The 21,099-nt window shown below is 48.5% G+C and overlaps 1 protein-coding gene across 1 annotated transcript; it reads right to left on the reverse strand.

Moving 5' to 3' along the window:
* Positions 1-4,304: 4,304 nt before the first annotated feature.
* LOC119928848 (olfactory receptor 6C74-like) lies at positions 4,305-5,243 on the reverse strand. Its single transcript, XM_038747364.1, has 2 exons — positions 4,995-5,243; positions 4,305-4,949 (listed from the first exon to the last, which is right to left on the reverse strand). Exons 1-2 carry the CDS (start codon positions 5,241-5,243, stop codon positions 4,305-4,307), a joined length of 894 nt encoding a protein of 297 aa, XP_038603292.1.
* Between the last annotated feature and the right edge of the window lie 15,856 nt (positions 5,244-21,099).

The following is a 21,099-nucleotide window of genomic DNA, read 5'->3' on the forward strand; positions in this document are numbered from 1 at the left end:
GCAAGAGTGGGGTTTTATACTCTTCGGTTCCTGATGGGCCCACGGGGACCAAATGTAAGAACAATGAAAGTCAGGAGTTGCAAATGGATTGAGGTTGCTGTGTTGGATTTGGCTGTGAAACTTTAATACCCGGATTGGGGTTGCAGATTTGGGGTGGGGCACAGCTTCAGTCATTCCAAACCATCAATTCTCTGTCCAGGTGATCAAGAGGAGAGCAAATGAGGTGGAGCAACGGACATCTCTTTTCTACAAATGGTGGTTAGGCCCAGGGTGGCTGAGTCTCTTTTGGGGATGGAACCTACTGTCAGTTAATCCATTAATTGTATACCTTGAGTCAATCAATCAATCAATCAATCAATCATATTTATTGAGCGCTTACTATGTGCAGAGCACTGTACTAAGCGCTTGGGAAGTACAAATTGGCAACACATAGAGACAGTCCCTATCCAACAGTGGGCTCACAGTCTAAAAGGGGGAGACAGAGAACAGAACCAAACATACCAACAAAATAAAATAAATAGGATAGAAATGTACAAGTAAGATAAATAAATAAATAAATAAATAGAGTAATAAATATGTACAACCATATATACATATATACAGGTGCTGTGGGGAAGGGAAGGAGGTAAGATGGGGGGATGGAGAGGGGGAGCAGGGGGAGAGGAAGGAGGGGACTCAGTCTGGGAAGGCCTCCTGGAGGAGGTGAGCTCTCAGCAGGGCCTTGAAGGGAGGAAGAGAGCTAGCTTGGCGGAGGGGCAGAGGGAGGGCATTCCAGGCCCGGGGGATGACGTGGGCCGGGGGTCGACGGCGGGACAGGCGAGAACGAGGTACAGTGAGGAGATTAGCGGTGGAGGAGCGGAGGTTGCGGGATGGGCAGTAGAAGGAGAGAAGGGAGGTGAAGTAGGAGGGGGCGAGGTGATGGAGAGCCTTGAAGCCCAGGGTGAGGAGTTTCTGCCTGATGCGCAGATTGATTGGTAGCCACTGGAGATTTTTGAGGAGGGGAGTAATATGCCCAGAGCGTTTCTGGACAAAGATAATCCGGGCAGCAGCATGAAGTATGGATTGAAGTGGAGAGAGACACGAGGATGGGAGATCAGAGAGAAGGCTGGTGCAGTAGTCCAGACGGGATAGGATGACAGCTTGAATGAGCAAGGTAGCAGTTTGGATGGAGAGGAAAGGGCGGATCTTGGCAATGTTGCGGAGCTGAGACCGGCAGGTTTTGGTGACGGCTTGGATGTGAGGGGTGAATGAGAGAGCGGAGTCGAGGATGACACCAAGGTTGCGGGCTTGTGAGACGGGAAGGATGGTAGTGCCGTCAACAGAGATGGGAAAGTCAGGGAAAGTCAGGAAAGTCAACAGCAGGGAAGCATCGTGGTCTAGTAGAAAAGAACACGGACTTGGAAGTCAGAGAGCCTGGGTTCTACTCTCGGGTCTGCCATTTACCTGCTATATGGCCATAACTTCTCTGAGCCTCGGTTCTCCTGTTCTCCCTCCTACTTAGACTGAACCCCATGCAGAACAAGGACTGGGTCCAACCTGATTATTTTATACCCACTCCAGCACTTAGAACAGTGTTTGACACATAGTACGTGCTTAACAAATATCATAAAATGGGGATTAATATGGATGCCTCCTTCCTACTTGGACTATTCCCCATGTAGGTCAGGGACTGTTTCCATTCTGATTATTTTATATCTGTCCCAGTGCTTATAACAATTCTTGGCACATAATAGGAATGTACCATAAAATAATAGACATTACCTCTGCCTTCAAAAAGCTTACCTTCTATCGGGGGATTTCCTGCTTTGATCCCCAGGGTCCTGCCACTCCTTCCTTGCTAATGGAACTCAGGGCGGCCTCATGAAAATGAAAGGATGTGTTGAAACCCCACCCATGTAAGCGGCCCGATCTCAGTACCTGGACTGTCTGCCATGTGCTGAGACGTCCTGGGAAGGTGTGGGATTAGGTCCCTGACTAGGAGCTAAAGATTGAATCTGTGTTAATAATGATAATGATGGTGCTCTCTACATAACACCCCTTTGGGAGAGGTAGCATCCTTCAGTTCCTCTCTCCTTCCCTCCCTCCCTCCCTTCCCTTATGGGTCCTCCATTGCCTACCACCTATACTAGATTGAAGCTCTCCCTACCCAATCTTTTGGTCTATTTTCCCGCCTTAGCTCTCTCTTGCTTAACCTGTATGTTCTACCCTCTTATGTGAGATGGAAACAGAAGGGAGCTAAGGTGTCTCTGTCTATCAAGTGGAAAGGAAGAGGGATCCCTTTTCTCTCTTCCCTGTGCAGGAGGAGACACAGGAGGCATTTGCGGCTATGATGATAACTTGGGGGCACCGGTACAAAATGGGGAAAACTCTATTCCAAAGCAGTTCTAGCTGCAGCTCTAGCGCTGAGTCTCCCACTCCCCAGGAAGCCTCTGCCCGACATTTTCTGAACAGAATTCCTAGCCCTCAGCCCCTCTGACACTCTATTCCTCCACTTCCTTCTGCACGGGGTGCCACAGGCCTCCGCTAAATCAGGTCTGGGCAGACACAGGGCGCCCGACTGAGAGAGTCAGACACATCCCTTTCCTCCTATTGGGGGTCCCCCAGATCGACGCCTCCAGGTACATTTCTTCCCAGAATACCCGTTCAGTGGTTGTGGGCTGGAGGTGGCAGCTGGAACTTTTTTCAGTTTTTTGGGAGCTCAGGATGACAAGAACCTTGCCGGAAAGTCTCCACGGATGTTACTAGTGCCCTGTCCCCTGCCTGCAGTTCGCGTAGTGGCATATGTTTCTCATGGGGACACAGACTGTCCCTCGGCCTCGGGTCTGGCCGAGTCCTTTTCGGCTGCGCTGAGCTGTCCCTTCTTGTGGGATTCCGGGTCATGTGCTGACCGAGCAGTCAATCATTAAATTTAGGCCCCTCTGCCTAGGGCTTCCAGGAGTGAGCAGGGATCCGTCCCTCTACTAGGTATCATTTTCCACAACAATGGCAAGGATGGCAAATCAGCTTCCTTCAGGCACATACTCTGCTCCCCCAGTACTAAATGAGATGCTAGGCCTATCATTTAATCAATCAATCAATCAATCAAGTCAATCAGTCACTCCGTTAGTCAATCCATGGTGTTTATTGTACAGCTAAGCAATCCATCTATCAATCTATAGCATTTTGAAAAATGTTTTTAATGGTGTTTGCTAAACACTTACTATGTGATAGGCGCTATACTAAGTGCTGGAGTACATACAAGCTAATCAGTCCCACGTAGGGTTCACAGTCTTAATCCCCATTTTGCAGATGTGGTAACAAAGGCATAGAGAAATTAAGTGATTTACCCAAGGTCACATAGTCTACAAATGTCAGAGCTGGGACTAAAGCCCAAATCCTCTGATTCCCAGTCCCTTTACTGTCCACTAGGCCATGCTTATTGAATGTTAATCAATCCATCCATCAATTAAATAGAATTTATAGACAGCCTTCTAAGTCTTAGGTACTGTATGGAGTGCTTGGGAGAAGACAAGTAGAGAAGGACATACGGTTCCTGCCATCCTGATGTTTCCAATAGAATGGGGGAGACTGATAGGGATGATTTCCAAAGAGTGGGAGCCACTATAAGAACAAGGATCAGATAAGGAGTAGAACAAATGGGACAGATTGGAATATCAGCCCAAACCATATTAAATCGCTAAAATTTCAACTTAACATATTCATTTATGTAAATGCTGAGGATGGATGTTAGAAGGTGGGAAAGAGAGGGGGAGTGTGCTAGGGTGGAGATTGGGTGGGGGAGTGGGAGGTGAGAGGGAGAGGATGGGGTTGAAAGGTGCTGAACCTTTGGTTTGCCCTCTCCGTGATAACCAGTAACCTCATTGCTACAGGAGCAAGGACTAACAATAATAATAATAATGGTACTTGTTAAGTGTTTATTATGTGCCTTGCCCTGGGGTAGATAAAAGTTAATCGGGTTGGACACAGTAATTTAGCTCAGACACGGAGAGAGATTTTCAAAAAAATCTGGGGTTGGTTATTGGTTTCGACAGCGACTCGTTGAGTCAACCTAGGAATGTTTTTATTATGCAGAAGAAAAGGCTAAACTCTCCACTGAGTGGTCCAGGGAGGAGGGCTGAGGTAGCAGGGGGACCTGGCTAGGGGAGGGATTTCCAGGAAGGTGGGTGTGGTGGTGCACATTTGGACGGAGAAATGCCAGGTCGTGGTTGTCAGGAAGCAGATGAAGCCTTAGGCTAATGTACAGGCGCCGAGTTCTTTTGAGACTCCTGCAGATTTTCCTGTGGCGTTTTCTTGCAGGTGAGCCCTCATTTCCTGGAGAAAAACCCAATCCGGTGCACCAGGGCCCTGAATGCCTGCTTGACCTGCTCGTTCCGCAGGGTATAAATGAAGGGGTTCAGCATGGGGGCCACAGACGTGGTGAGCACCTCCACCCCCTTTGTCAATTCCACCCTGTCCTTGGCGGACGGTTTGATGTACATGAAGATGCAACTGCCATATGTGATGGAAACCACGACCACGTGGGAGGAGCAGGTGGAAAAGGCCTTTCTCCTCTGCTGGGCAGATGGCAGCCTCAGGATGGCGAGGACAATGGCCGCGTTGGACGGAGTCATTAGCACCAAGGTACCTAGAAGCGTCCCCAAGGACAGGAGGAAAGGCATCAGCTTCAGGAAGCGCGTGTCTGTGCAGGAAAGTCCCAACATGGGGGAGGAATCGCAGAAAAAATGATTGAGGATGTTGGAGTCGCAGAAGTCTAGCCGGGTGGCCATCACATCCAGTGAGAACACGATCAGATAAGTGGAAAGAAATGAGCAGAGGACCAGCAGGGAGCATACGCCCCGGCTCATGACCGAGGTGTAGAGCAGGGGCCGGCCGATGGCAACATAGCGGTCGTAGGACATGGCGGCCAGGAGGATGAACTCCGTCACCGCCAGGAAGATGCTGAAGAACAGCTGAGTGAAGTGGTTGGAAAAGGAAATGGTTCTGTCTCCGGTGACGATGGTGAACAGGAATATGGCAATGTAGGCGGATGTGAAGGCTATCTCCAGCAAGGAGAAACTGCGCAGGAAGAAGTACATAGGGGTGCCGAGGCGAGAGTCCAGCAGGGTTAGAATGACGATGGTCAGGTTTCCGGAGATGTTCACTGCATAAGTGAGAAAGAGGACGAGGAAGATCAGAGCCTGCAGTTGGTGGTCATCTGTGAGCCCCATTAGGATGAACTCTGTCACCACCGTGCCATTTCCCATGGCTGGATGGTGAAGTCAGCCAAATCTGCAGAAGCAATGGGAGAGATGGGGGAGGTGAGGGCAGGTACAGGAACAGCCTGAGATGGGGAAAAGAGCCTATGGACCTACCAACAAGCGATTCCCCTTCCCCTGGACGGTCAGTGGTTCAGGCTCCGGTTGCCCCATGACCCAACCATGCATACTGTGCTAAGCGCTTAGTACAGTGCTCCGCACACAGTAAGCCCTCGATAAACACGACTGAATGAATACTGTGGTCAGAGGGGGTTTGCTAGGAAACTGTCCCCAGGTCCACTCCAGCCGATCCACTGGAGTCTCTTGGACACCCGTTTTACGCCTCTCTTCTAGGTCAGCTCTCTACCCCTGGTCCTTTCCCTGCCCACAGTAGGTGATCTCACTGTTCCCTGAAAGCTACCCGTTCTTCTGGCAGCCTAGTTCTCTCTGGCTCCTACTTCTTATTTTATTTCTCCGTCTTTCGACTGCCTGCTTCTGCCCTTCTATCTGCGCCTGCCAGAATCTCTTAGTCAGTTTCAGCGGCCCTGATTTATACAGCCTGGATCGGGGGAGGGCGGCCTCTAGGGAATGGGGCCAAAGGTAATAATAATAATAATAATAATAACAATAATAATAATAATAATAGCATTTATTAAGCGCTTACTATGTGCAAAGCACTGTTCTAAGCGCTGGGGAGAGTACAAGGTGATCAGGTCATCCCATGTGGGGTTCCCAGTTTTAATCCCCATTTTGCAGATGAGGTAAATGAGGCACAGAGAAGGTAAGTGACTTGCCCAAAGACACACAGCTGACAAGTGGCAGAGCCACAAAGATGTGAACCACTACCTTCCATTACCTCTCTCCTTCCTCCTCGTCCTTCTCTTTTTCTTTCTTTTCCATTCTCATTTTCCTCTTCTCATTACACTTTCTCCTCTACCTCTGCTTCCCTTTTCTTCCTCCTTCTCTTCCTCCTCTTTCTTCTCCTCTAACTTCTTGTTCTCCTCTTTCCCCTTGCCTTCTTCCTCCCATTATAGCTCTTCTTCCTCTTCCTCCCTACTTCTTTATTCCCTCTTCCCCCTCCTGCTGCTCCTGGTCGTACACCTTCTCCACTTCTCTGGTGTCCAATATTTCTATTGGGCAGCAGTTATACACGGTTCAGGAATTATCCTGTGCAATGTATGAATCAGTTACAACATTAACAAAGCACTCCCTATATGCTACGCACCTTCTGAGGTACTGAGGTAGATTCGAATGGTCAGATCGGACCCAATTCCTGTCCCTTAGGAGGCTCACGGTCTATCTTATCTTCATTTTATTGAGGACGAAGCTGAGTGGTGAAATGTTTGCCCAGGGTCCCCCTGTAGGCCAGAGGGAGAATTTTGTCTAGAAGACAAGCCTCCTTACTACCAAGCCCATGCTGTTTTCATTAGGTTGCTCTGCCTCCTCCCGAAGAGTAAAGACAGCTCCATCACAGGCAAGATGTGATGACTGACCTGACTGGACAACCTCTCTAACAGGGAACCCGGGATCTCCAGGTTGGGGGTAAGATCTTCCTCCTGTTCCATATGGAATGAAATCGTCGCAGGAGACGCCCCCTACCCCTGTTCGGGGAGATCTCCATGGTTTCTGCTCACTCACTTTACTAAGGTTGTGATGGTTTGCCCTGGGCCAGGAGATATGAAGAGGACTCGTTAATTTAAGGATCACAGCTTGGGGCTAGTTTCTGGGAGACCTGGGCTGTCATTCCAACTCTGCCCCTGGCCTGCTGCATGACCTCGAAGAAGCACTTTCACTTCTCTGGGCCTCCATTTTCTCCTCTGCAAAATGGGGATAAGGTTGGGAGGCCCGTCTGTGTCCGGAACTGTGTCCGATAGCATAACCATGCGTCTATCTAAGTGCTCAGTAAACAGTAAGTGCTTACTAAATGTCATAACAACAACAATGTTAATAGTCAATGAAATAAAAGTAATGATGACGATAAAATTAATAATGTTAATTCATGTCCATTGTCATCCCGACTAACGGATAAAGTGCGTGGGTGGGTTCCAGAGACAGGAGGGCACAAGAGCCAGCTCCCATGAGCTCCACATACACTTTCAATCAATCAATCAATCAATCAATCAATCAATTGTATTTATTGAGCGCTTTCTGTGTGCAGAGCAGTGTACTAAGCGCTTGGGAAGTACAAGTTGGCAACATATAGAGACGGCCCCTACCCAACAGTGGGCTCACAGTCTTTCGGGGAGAGGATGATGAAGGGGGAAAACAGGGAGGAGAACAGAGACCGACTCACTTTCCCGAGGATCAGATCCCTGATGGCGCCCCTCAGAAGGTGAACCCAGAAGACCGCACTCGGTCCCGCTTGAAGCCGGCATGCTGTTGCTGCACCAGAGGAGGAGAGGGTCTTGACCAGGGAACATTGTCTAACCTCTTCAAACCCGGGCCTCCTCCCTACAGCCTGCCTCCTCCTTCTGGGTCCTCGACAAGCAGACCCTTTCTTGAGGGCCCCGCCCCATACCATCCGAAGGTCAGAATCCCTCCCTTTGTCCTCACCAAACTTCCGAGAGCAGATCCGATCCAGAACCCAGAGAGACAGACCCTACCCCAGGTGATCGTCCCACACTGCAGAACCTCGGGGAACGCGTAAAGCTCTCAGAGATCACAGAGAGGAGGTCCCCTCTCTCCTCTAGCAACGGAGCAAGGAGTAGAAATGGGGAAAAGCATTGCAGTAAGCACTGGGAAAATTACCCAGGGGAGAATTAGACACGGTCTCTGGAAGGCTCCCCATGTAAGCATAAATGGACAGAGGGCTGGCGATAGAAACATAAAGGCAACGACAAATAAGACAAGAGCAACAGGAGACGGTAGCCAGAGGAGGCCTTTCACTTTCTCGTGGCCCGGATTCGAGCAGCCACAGCCACTGACCCCAGATCTCCGTGCGGGGAGGTGGGTGACTCTTAAGACCAACGTGTCAGAAGCCAGGATGGTTTTATTGACTCTGTTCGCGACGAACTCCGTGTACCGGTGCCAGAAGTCAGGAGCAGTAAGGAGCTTAAACCGTTCCCCGCGATGGCAGCCAGTGGAGATCGGAGCCCTGGAGAACGGGGCCGGGGGGGGGGGGGGGACTCGAAGGGCAGTGCCAGGAGCTCAGCGCCCATAGGTGAAGTGGGGATTGCAGGGACGCAGCCTGCAAGCCCTGGATGGGTTCTTTCTTGCGGAGGGACAGTTACGCCGGTCTTGGCCTGGGGGACGGGAGAGGCTCATCCACCAGCCCTATACTGTCCTACCCTAAAACAGGGCCTTCTGGCTGGGCTCCGCTTTCTTACTTCAGCCATTTATTTCTGAATTGTACTTTCCAGGCGCTTAGTACAGTGTTCTCTACACAGTAAGTGCTCAATAAATATGACTGAATGAATGAACTTGCACCTGGATTCCAGCTGTTAATATCAGCACTGGTCCCACCCAGAAACCACCCTCGGGGATTCATAGCCACCAGTTCTTTCCCAAACCCTTCCCAGGAGGAAAGCACACAATTCCAATCTATCAGTAGCATTAACTGTATGCAGACCTCCGTGCTAAACGCTGAGAAAATAAAAACAAAAAAAAACCAACAAAAAAACCCATTAATAGAAGTAAGATTCAAGGAGTTTACAATCTTGCCAGGAAACACACAAAACGCATTGTGGATAAAATAGGAAGGTATATTTATTGGAAAGTAAGAGCTTAAATAGAAGATCTCGTACTGTAGTAGTAGTGGTTGCTATGAGTTCCTCCAGAGAAATGTGAACTGTACTATTCCTTACCCAATCAATCAGCCAATCAGTGGTATTTAGTGAGTGCTTACTAAGAAGTGCTAAATTATTGAGATACTATAATAGAATAAACAAACACATCCCCTCTCCTCAAGAATATTGCCCTCTAATGAGGAAGGAAAGTATGAGAAAAATGAGAAGTAGCATATCCTAGAGGAAACAGCACAGGCCTGGAAGTCCCAGGACCCAGGTTCTAATCCCTGCTCTGCCACTCCTCTGCTATGTAACCGTGTGTCACAACTTTTCTCTGCCTCACTTTCCTTAGCTGTTCATTGGGGATTCAATACCTGTTCTACATCCAATTTAGACTGGGCGTTTAGTTTGGAACAGGGACTGCAACCGACTTGATGGTCTTGTACTTACCCTAGTGCTTAGTACAGTGGTTGGCACTCAGAAAGCAATGAACAAATGCAACAACAATAACAATAATAATAAGCAATAATAATAATTTACCACTAGAATGGCGAGATTAAATAATAGAATGCACAGCTGAATAAAGATGAATGCACAGTGCTGAAGATGGATTTAAATAAGGTCATCTGTGCTAGAATTCTAGAATTGTGCTAGAACTAGAATTAAATCTTCAAATTAAGATGAAAGGAGATTAACTGGGAGAGATTAAATTGAAATGCTATGAGTTGTTGGAATTCAATGAGTGCTGAGGTGGTAGTTGGAAGGGTGAGACCTGAGTAAAAAAAAAATAAATTGGGAAGAACTCCTGGAGGAAGAGGGATTTCAGAAGGGCTTGTTAAAACAGAGAATTGTGGTCTGGCAAGTATGAAATGTGAGGGAGCTCAAGGCAGGAGAAAGGGGGTGGAGCCAGGGGAAGGGGAAACAACACCGCACATCACATTGCACCTGTAGTACTCCATAGGCTTCGGCACTGACTTGCAGAGCAAACCTTGGAACGTCTATACCACGTGGAGGGAAAGGGAAACGTTCTCCTCTGAATGGTCGAAGGCAGAAGGGCTAGGGTAGCAGGGAGACCTGCACAGGGGAGGTATTTCCAGGAGAGAGGATGTGGGGGTGCACAGAGGGCTGAAGAATATCCAGGTACTGTTTGTCGGGCAGCAGATGAAGCATTAGGTTAACGTAGAGGCGCCGAGTCTCTGTCATTGACATTTTGCGACTCCTGCAGATTTTCCTGTCATATTATATCGCATATGAGCCCTCACTTCCTGGAGGAAAGCCTAATCCTGTACACCAGGGCCCTGAAGGCCTGCTTGACCTCTCGTTCCACAGGGTGAAGGGGTTCAGCATGGGGGGAATGGAAATGTTGAGCACCGCCACCCCGTTGGTCAGTTCCACCCTGTCCTTGGTGGACGGTTTGATGTACATGAAGATGCAACTGCCATATGTGATGGAGACGATGTCCACGTGGGAGAGCAGGTGGAAAAGACCTTTTTCCTCTGCTGAGCAGAGGGCAATTTCAGGATGGTGTGGATGATAGCCGTGTAGGATGCGGTCATAAAAGTGTCAGGGTGACCAGGTGTGTCCCGAAGGACTAGAAGAAAATCATCAGCTCCAGGAAGCGTGTGTCTGTGCACGAGAGCCCCATAACTGGGGAAGAATAGCAGGTCAAGTGGTTTAGCATGTTGGAGTCGCAGATGTCTAGCCAGGGGACCATCACAACCGGTGGGAATACGATCTGATAACTGGCGAGAAATAAACAGAGGACGAGAAGGGAGCAGACGACCCCGCTGATGACTGTCGTGTAATGTAGAGGCCGTCAGAGTGCGAAGTAGCGGTCGTGGGACATGGCGACCAGAAGGCAGAACTCCGTCATCCCCAGGAAGAAGATGAAGAACAGCTGAGCGAAGCAGCTGGAAAAGGAAATGGTTCTGTCTCCGGTGACGATGGTGACCAGGAACCTGGGAATGAAGGCAGATGTGAAGGCAATCTCCAGCAAGGAGAAACTGCGCAGGAAGAAGTACATGGGGGTGCGGAGGCGGGAGTCCGGGAGGGTGAGGGTGACGATGGTCAGGTTCCCGGTGACGTTTAATGCTTAGGTGAGGAAGAGGACGAGGAAGATCAGACCCTGCAGATGGGGATCATCTGTGAGCCCCTCGAAAATGAACTCTGTCAGCCCCATGCCATTTCCCATGGTTGAATGGTGGCGTCAGACGAACCTGCAGGAGCAACGGGAGAGACTGGGGAGCCGAGGGCAGGTGCAGGAACAGTCTAAGACGGAGAGAAGAGCCCGTGGACCAACCAACGAACGATTCCCCCCACCCCCCGGACGGTCCGTGTTTCAGGATCCTGCTGCTGCACAACAAAACTATATAAGCTTTGGTCAGAGGGGGCATGTAAAAGTTCTCCCGATTCTGTTCCAGGAGATCCATCGGCCTTTCCTAGGTGCTGGTTCTTTGCCCACTGTAAGGGTGTGCCTACCCTCCCCTGAAAGCTCCCGGTTCTTCTGACAACGAGGATCTCTTTGGCTCCCACCTCTTTGTTTATTCTTCGTTCTTTCGACTGTCTGCTTCTTCTCTTCTGTCTGCTCCAGCCTGGTTGAGGTAATCATATAGAGTAGCCCTGATCCAAACAGCCTAGAGGGGTCTCTAGGAAGCGGGCCTAGAGATGTGGTCCACTACCTGTCAGTGCCTCCCTCCAGCCTCCCCTTTCTCCACCTCCTCCTTCTTCTCCTCCCAAATCTACATCACCAGCCCGTATCTCTCTCCCTCTCTGCAGTCTCATATTTCTGCCTGCCTTCAAGACATCTCTTCATGGATGTCCCACCATCACCTCAAACATGTCTAATACAGAATTCCTTATCTTCCCAACCAAATCCTGTTCTTCCTCTGACTTTCCCATCACTGTAGACGGCACCACCATCCTTCCTATCTCGCAAGCCCATAACCTTGGCATTAGCCTTGACTCATCGCTTTCACTAAATTCACACATTCAATCCATCGTTTCGGTTCGACCTTCACAACTTCGCTAAAGTCTGCCTTTTCTCTCCATCCAAACTGCTGCCTCATTAGTCCGAGCACTTGATTACTGTATCAGCCTCCTTACTGACCTCCCTGCTTCGTCTTCCCACTCCTGTCCATGCTTCACTGTGCCACCCGGTTAATTTTTCTACAAAAACGCCCAGTCCATGTTTCTCCACTCCTCAAGAACCGCCAACGGTTGCCCATCCACCTCCGCATTAAACAGAATATCCTGACCATCGGTTTCAAAGCACTCAATCACCTTGCCATCTCCTATCTCCCCTCATTACTCTCCTTCTACAGCCAAGCCCTCACCCTTGGCTCCTCTAACGCTGTCCTTCTCACTGTACCTTCTCACCGTCAATCTCTCGCCCATATCCTGCCTCTGGCCCATAGTGGCCTCCCTCTTCAGAAGACAGGCAAATTTTCTCACCACTTTTAAAGCCTTATTGAAGGCACATCTCCTCTAATGAGCCCTCCATTCCCCTTCTCCCACTCCATTCTGCGTCTCCCTGAATGACTCCCTTTATTCATCCTCCATCCCGGTCCCACAGCATTTATGTACATATCTGCAATTTTATTTATTTATTTGTATTGTCTGTTTCCTCCTTTATAGTGTAAGCTCAATGTGGACAGGGAATGTGTCTTATTTTGTTATATTGTACTTTCCCAAGCACTTATAACGGTGATCTACACACAGTAATTGCTCAATAAATAGTATTGACTGCCTGACTCTTCCTCCTCTCATTATATCTTTTCCTCTTTTACTTCCTCTTCCTCATTCTTCTCCTCTACAGCTCCTCTCCTTCTTTCTACTCCTTTGACTTCTCGTTATTCTCTTCCCCCTCACCTTCTTCTTCTTCCTCCCTTCTTCTGTATTCCTTAATCCTCCTTCCTCTTCTCCTTCCTTCTCCTGCTCCTGGTTATACTCCTTCTTCTCCAATTCTCTGGTGCTCTTTCCTATTGGGAGGTGGTGATATCCGATCCATTAATTATCCTGGGTAAGTGATGAATCAATTACAGCATTAACAAAGCGAGCCCTAAGTGCTTGGCTCCAGCCGAAGTACTGACGTAGATTCAAAATGGTCAGATCAGACCCAATTTATATCCCTCGGGGGACTCACAGTCTATCTTATCACCAATGTATAGAGGAGAAAGCTAAGGCTCAGAGTGATTAAGTGTTCACTGAGGGTTAGCCAATAAACCAGAGGGGGAGATGGGACTAGGAGCCAGGCGGGACTCCCAATCCCGTGCCCTTTTCACTACGTTGTTCTTCTCCTTCCTAAGGGTGAAGACAATCCATCAAAGGCAAGAAGTAATGACTGACCGCATTGGGCAACTCTGCTAACAGGGGACCCGAGGTCTCCTGGGGAAGGGTAAGGTCTTTTTCCTGTTCCGTGTGGAATAACAAAACCAGGAGACCCCCACACCCATCCCCTGTTTGGGGGTATGCCAATGGCTTACTTTCACCTGCTTTACCCAGGCCAATGGACTCCTGTGCTAGACTGAAAGACATGAAGGAGGTTGGGTAACTTAGAAGTCAGAACATAGGACTGGCTTCTTATTCTAGATCTGCCCATTGATTGCTGTGTGACCTTGGAGAAATCCCTTCGCCTCTCTGGGCCTCTGTTTTCTCCTCTGTAAAATGTGGATGAGTGTTGAGTCCAGTGTGGGACAGGGACTGTGTCTGATATGACAGCCATTCATCTACCCAAGCGCTCAGTAACTGCCATAACATCAACAACACCAACAACTACAACTAGCACAACAACATTGATAATAATGATTGTAATAAATGATATTGACAATTCATGCCCAGTGTCGTCCCTCATAATAAGAAAAGAACCTGTGAAAGTTTCAGGGCAGACAAAGTCACACGGGACAGCTCACATGAGCTCCACAGACGCTTTGGAGATGAAGAGGAGGAAATCAGGACGAGCAGAGTTGAGAGCGGGGACAGACTCACTTTCACGCGACCAGATCCCTGATGGTGTCCCTCAGAAGGTGAAGGCTGTGCTTTGTCCCCCTTGAAGCAGGCGTGCTGGTGCTGCACCAGAGAAGGGGAGGGGGGGGACGAGGGAGCACTTTCCAACCTCGCCTCATCCAGGCCTTCTCCCTCTGACCCCCCGGTTCGTCCCTGTGGCTCTTCATTAAGTATACCCTCTCTTGGGGGTTCGCTCCAGGCCAGCTGAAGGTCAGCTCCCCGCCCTTTGTCCCCACGGCACTTCCGAGACCAGATCCGATCCATAACCCAGAGTGACAGGGCCCACCCCAGATGACCTTCCCACGCTCCGGGCCCTCAGGGAGTGAGAAAGACTCTTAGAGATCACAGGGAGGAAGTCCCCTCCCTCCTCCAGCACCGGAACAAGGAGCTGTAATAGCACCTAGCACTGCAATGAACACTGGAAAAATTACCCAAGGGAGGAGTAAACACGGTCCCTGGAAATCTCCCCATCTAAGCATTATTGAGCAGAGGGCTGACGATGGAAACATAAAGGCAATGACAAATAAGACAAAAACAATAGGGGACGGTGACCAGAGGAGATGTTTCAGGCTCCTTGTGCCCCGGATTCCAATAGACACAGCCACAGACCCGGTTCTTCATGTGGGGAGGTGGGTGACTCTGAAGGCTGGCGTGGCAGAAGCCAGCCAGGCTTTTATCCGCTCTTATTGTGATCAGCTCCCAGGACTGGGGCCAGGAGTCGCAGTCGGGCCGCGGGGAGCAGCGCTCAGGAGCACTATGAGTCTACACCGTTATGGTGGTGGCCAGTGGAGACTGGGACCCGTGAAGAATGGGGTAAGGAGGACCTAGGAGGGATGGGTCGGGGGCTCAGCACTCAGAGATGGAGCAGGGACTGCAGGAACCCAACCTAGAGACCTTGGCTGAGTTCTTCTCCAGGAAGGTGCAGCCACTCCATCTTTAGCTTTGGAGAGGGGAAAGGCTCATCCATCAGCCTATTTCTGCCCCACCCTAGATCAGGGCCTTCAGGCTGGGCCCTGCTCTCTGACTCCATCAACACTGGTCCTCCCCAGGGACTGCCCTCGGGGATTCACAGCCACCAATTTTTTCCCATGCCCTTCCAGGAGGAAACCACAAAATCCCAATCAATCAATAGCATATACAGTGTCCAGACCTCCATGCTAAAGGCTGAGAAAATACAAATAAAAAAATAGAGGTAGAAGACGTGGTCCCTCGCCTCAAGGAGTTTACAATCTAACAGGGAGAGAGGCACAAAATGAATTGCGGATAAAATAGGAAGATATATTTATAGGAAAGTAAGGGTTTAAATAGACGATCCGGAAGGGGCGCGGCGGGGCCGGAAGTGGGCGCCGTTCTCCCCCCCTCCCCGCCCCCCAGGCCGAGCGGCCTCCTCATGGCGGCGGCGGCGGCGAGGACAAGCAGCAGCAGGAGGAGAAGCAGCAGCAGCAGCAGCAGCAGCCCGCGTGTCTCTCTGCCCAGAAGGCCAGATGCCCACTCTAAAACCAGAACCAACACACTGAGGCAAAGGTCGCGGGACGTCCCAGCTCGCACCCTCCGCTCCTCTGCCTCTAATCTCCTCACCGTGCCTCGTTCTCGCCTGTCCCGCCGTCAACCCCCGGCTCACGTCATCCCCCGGGCCTGGAATGCCCTCCCTCTGCCCATCCGCCAAGCTAGCTCTCTTCGTCCCTTCAAGGCCCTACTGAGAGCTCACCTCCTCCAGGAGGCCTTCCCAGACTGAGCCCCTTCCTTCCTCTTCCCCTCGTCCCCCCTCCATCCCCCTCATCTTACCTCCTTCCCTTCCCCACAGCACGTGTATATATGTTTGTACATATTTATTACTCTATTTATTTATTTATTTTATTTGTACATACCTATTCTATTTATTTTATTTTGTTAGTATAGTTTTGTTCTCTGTCTCCCCCTTTTAGACTGTGAGCCCACTGTTGGGTAGGGACTGTCTCTATATGTTGCCAACTTGTACTTGCCAAGCGCTTAGTACAGTGCTCTGCACACAGTAAGCGCTCAATATATACGATTGACTGAATGAATGAATGAACGCCGGGGTGGCTCGCAAGGAGATCGGGTTGAACGCAGGCCTTGTCCCGCAGCGGGCTCTTACCATTTGTATTACTCTATTTATTTATTTATCTTATATTACTCTTTATTTACTTATTTTATTTGTACACGTTTATTCTATTTATTTTATTTTGTTAATATGTTTTGTTTTGTTGTCTGTCTCCCCCTTCTAGACTGTGAACCCACCGTTGGGTAGGGACCGTCTCTATATGTTGCCGATTTGTACTTCCCAAGCGCTTAGTACAATGCTCTGCACACAGTAAGCGCTCAATAAATACGATTGAATGAATGAATGAACGATCACATACTAGTATTAGTCAGGAGGGCCTCCTGGGAGCTGGGAGCTCTACTATTCCTTACACAATCAACCAGTCAGTGGTATTTACCAAGTGGTTATTGTGAAGTGCTAAATTCTTAAGAGAATACAATAAATAGGCATGTCCCCTTTCCTCACGAATAATTCAATCTAACGAGGAAGGAAGGTATGAGAAGAAGCAATGTTGCCTAGTTGAAAGAGCACAAGCCTGGAAGTTACAGAAACCTGGTCTTAATCCCTGCTCTGCTACTTGTCTGTTGGATAACCTTGGGCAAGTCGTTTAACTTGTCTCTGCAAGCAACTTGGCTCAGCGGAGAGAGCATGGGCTTTGGAGTCAGAGGTCATGGGTTCAAATCCCGGCTCCACCAATTGTCAGCTGTGTGACTTCAGGCAAGTCACTTAACTTCTATGTGCCTCAGTTACCTCATTTTAAAATGGGGATTAGGACTGTGAGTCCCCGTGGGACAGCCTGAGCACCTTGTAACTTTCCCAGGGCTTAGAACAGTGCTTTGCACATAGTAAGTGCTTAATAAATGTCACCATTATCATTAGTATTTTCCTTAGCTATTCAATGGGGATTTGATAACTGTTCTACCTCCAATTTAGACTGTGATCTTAGTGTAGAACAGGAACTGTGTTTGATTTGATGGTCTTGTACTTATTTCAGTACCTAGCTCAGTATCTGGCACCCAGTAAGCGATTAGCAAATACAACAACAATAATGATAAAAACGAATACAATAATAGAGTGGTCAGTTTAAATAATTGAATGTACATTTGAATAAAGATGAATATACAAATGCTGAAGATAGGTTTGAATAAAGTCATATGTGCTAGAGTAGGCTCATCTTAAAATACTGGGAGAGTAACTGAGAGACTAAATTGATATGATATGATATGATCAAGGCAGGAGGAAGGGCAGGGAGCTGGGTTCGGTGATGGGAGAGTTGAGAATGAGGCACGGCTATTAGGTTAGTTTGGAAGGTGCAAAGAGTGAAAACTAGGGTGTATTGGGAGGAGAATGTATAAGCAAAAGAGCGAGAATGCTGAGGGATCGTCTTGAAACTCATGGTCAGGTGTTTTTGCTTGATGTGGACAGGAATGGACAACTGTCGGTAGGATTTGAGCAATGAGGATACCTGGAATTCCCTCCTTTCCCATGTCAGACAAACCGCAGCTCTCCCCACAATGAACGTCCTCCTAAAATCTCATCTACAAGCTTTATCCAATTAATTTCTCGACTCCCCAAAGCCAAATCATTCCTTCAGCCAATTCTAGCACATATGGACTTATTTAGTCCCTCTTACGTACTCATGTATATATGTTGGATTGCATATACATAAATTCGATTAACATCCTCCCTGTCTCACAAGCCGTAACATCGGTGTTATCCACCACACATCTCCTTTATTCAGCTCACGGTGCAATGTACTGTATTATCCACTTGGAAACTTCAGTGGACGTGCTAGATCCAATTAATTTCTTCCCCGATCTCTCATTCCACCAACTGTAACTTTATTATTCCCAAGTCACTTAAGTATCTCTTTAAACATAATCAAATCTTTATTCTCTATTAACTTTTCCTACCTGTAGTCAATTGTAGTGTCTTTCTTTCCTGCTAGGTTACAAACTTCTTGAGGGTAGGGACTGTGTCTACCAATTCTGCTGTCCTCTCCCAAGAGCTCAGCAGAGTGTTCTGCATCCAGTTGGTGCTGAATCAAACTACTGATAGATTGACTGGTCGAGACATGTTCCTTGCCAACAAAGAGCTCCCACCTGACCAAGGAAGAGAGGCCTGAAAACTAAGGGAGCAGCTGTAGGCAGGTTAGACTGCTGCTATGGTTGGAATGAAGGGAGCTGTAGAGATAAGCTGGACAATGTTGCTTAGGTAGAACTCTAGGAAATGGGAACTTTGTCCCCATTTTACGGTTTAGAAATGAGGTTGGAGTTTGGCGCCTTGCTATTCTAGTTTTTCTAGACAGTGTTTGATCAAGATATTAAGATATAAATATCTGATATTAAGATCGTTCAGGATTGAGGTGATTCAAATAAAAGCTTACAATGCTTGATGTTTTATTGCAGAACAGTCGGGGTCACCTATCCTCTTGGATTTGCACCCTTTAAGCATGTAGCAATCACACACCTTCAGCATCACAGCACTAATGTACATATCAGTAATTTATTTCTTTATATTAATGTTGCTATATTAGAGAAGCAGCGTGACTTACTGGAAAGAACATGTGCTTGGGAATCAGAGGACATGGATTCTAATCCAGACTTCGCCACTTGTTGCTGTGCGACTTTTGGCAAGCCGGTTAACTTCACAGTGCCTCAGTTACCTCATTTGTAAAATGGGGATTAAGACTGCAAGCCCCATGTGGAACAACCCTATTACCTTGTATCTACCCCAGCACTTAGAACACAGCGCCTAGAACAGCGATTGGCACATAGTAAGTGCTTAACAAATACCATCATTACTATTACTGTCTGTCTCCCCCTCTAGACTGTAAATTCCTTTTAAGTTGGGAACGTATCTACCAACTCCCAAGAGCCTAGCTCTATAAGCACACAAGTGCTCAATAAATATCATCGGTAGAGTGACTGGAATACTGTGGCTTGACTTCTCCATCTCACCCAACCTCATCTCACTTCCCAGAGGGAATCCCAAGTTGGTGTGCCAGGTCACTGAAAGCCTACTGTTCCGCAGGATGTAGATGAAGAGGTACAGTATAGTGGCCACAGCGGTGTTGAACACCCCTACCTCCTTGGTCAGGTCCACCCTCTCCTGGGTTTGATGTATATAAAGATGTAAATGCTGGAGACAATGGTCATTATGGGAGGAGACGATGGAAATGGTGTTTGTCCTCTTCTGGAGAGAGGGCAGTCTCAGAATGGAGCAGGCTAACAGTAGGGAAGACCGTTTAGACCCCTGCTATAGGAGATGGACTTCTTTACCTACTGCAGGAGCAAGAATGAGAGTTTTATTCTCCTTGGTTCCCAGTGGGCACAGGGGGAACAACTGTGAGACTAATGAAAGTATCCCCAAGGGTGAGTAGGGAGAAACCCAGATTGGAGACATGTCCAGAGGGATGGGGCACAGCCACAGACATTCCAAGCCATTAATCCCTAGTTTAGGTAACCAAGAGGAGAGTAATCAAGGTGGAGCAATGGGGATCTCCTTTCTCCCTTCTGCTAGGTCCTGAGGTGGTGAGGTATTGGACTGAGTTTCTTTGGGCTCAGTGCTCCTTGAATCTCTCCCCGAATCTCAGCTCCCTTGTAGAACCTCCACTCTTGCATCGAGTTGCTCCCACCCAGACCAAATAGGATGGCAGGTCTAGCAATTATTTTATCAACTGGCCAATCAGTCATTAATTGGTATTTATTGAGCACCAGTTGCTCAAAGATTTCACAGTATTTGTTGAGAGCCTAGAGAGTGCAAAACAATCCTTCAGTCAATCAGATGGCATTTATTGAGGGCATGTCGAATGCTAAGAAATCCATCAATCAATCAAATGGAATCTATTGTCTGCCTACTGACTGAGTTCTAGGCACTGTACTAAGTGCTTGGGAGAGCACAACTAAAGACAAACACAGAGTTCCCGCTGTCTAGGCATTTCCAATAGAATAGGGGAGACACAGAGTGATGATTTCCGAAAAGAGGGAGCCAGAGTTAGAATAAGGATCAGGAAGGAAGCAGAACAAATAGAACAGATTGGAATGCTTTTCATGGTTTTTGGCAAGTGCTTACATTGTGCCGGACACTGTAGTAAGCGCTGGGGTGCCTGCAAATTAAATACGTTGGGCACAGACCCTGTCCCACTTGGGGCTCACAGTCTTAATCTCCATTTTACAGATGAGGTAACTGAGACACGGAGATGTGAAGGGACTTGCTTAAGGTCACAAAGCATACAAGTGGCAGAGCCGGGATTAGAACCCATGTCCTTCTGACTCTCAAGCCCCTGCCACTTCCACTAGGCTACACTGGTTCTCTAATGACTGCTCAAATGTCTGCCCAAATAAGAATATATCACTATAGTTGCAATCTAATTTTTACACATGCATGCGTTCTGAGATGAGAGGAAGTGGGAATGAGATGGAGAGAGCAAGAGGATAGAAGTGAGGGGCGAAACGGAAAGTGGGAGTGAAAGGGGGGAGCAATAGGAGAAATAGGATAGTAGTGAGAGATGGTGAGCCGTTGGGTCCCCCTCCGCTGACGACCAGTGATATCAAATATCTACGTGCAAGAACTCACTTTGCTAGGACACGGAAGGAGATTTGGAAAAAAAGACACACACACACATTGCACCCGTGATACTCCATCAATTTCGTCCCCGACTTGCAGAGGAAACCTCGGAACAGCTCTATCATATTGAGGGAAAAGGCAAGATTCCCTTCTGAGTGGACGAGGACAGAAAGACCTGCGTTGCAGGAGGAGCCTGGACAGGGAAGGGTTTTACAGGAGGGCGGGTATGGGTGTGTGCAGAGGGCTGAAAAACGTCCAGATCGTGTTTGTGGGGCAGCAGATGAAACATTAGGCTAAGGTACGGACACCGAGTCTCTGTGGTCGACTGTTTGTGATTCCTGCAGATTTTCCTGTGTTATTTTATTGTAGATGAGCCCTCACTTCCCGGAGGAAAACCCAATCCAGTGCACCAGGGCCGTGAAGGCCTGCTTGACCTGCTCGTTCCGCAGGGTGTAGATGAAGGTGTTCAGCATGGGGGGAATGGAAGTGTTGAGCACTGCCACCCCCT

This window comes from Tachyglossus aculeatus, chromosome 5 (assembly GCF_015852505.1).
Source record: "Tachyglossus aculeatus isolate mTacAcu1 chromosome 5, mTacAcu1.pri, whole genome shotgun sequence".
NCBI lineage: Eukaryota > Metazoa > Chordata > Mammalia > Monotremata > Tachyglossidae > Tachyglossus > Tachyglossus aculeatus.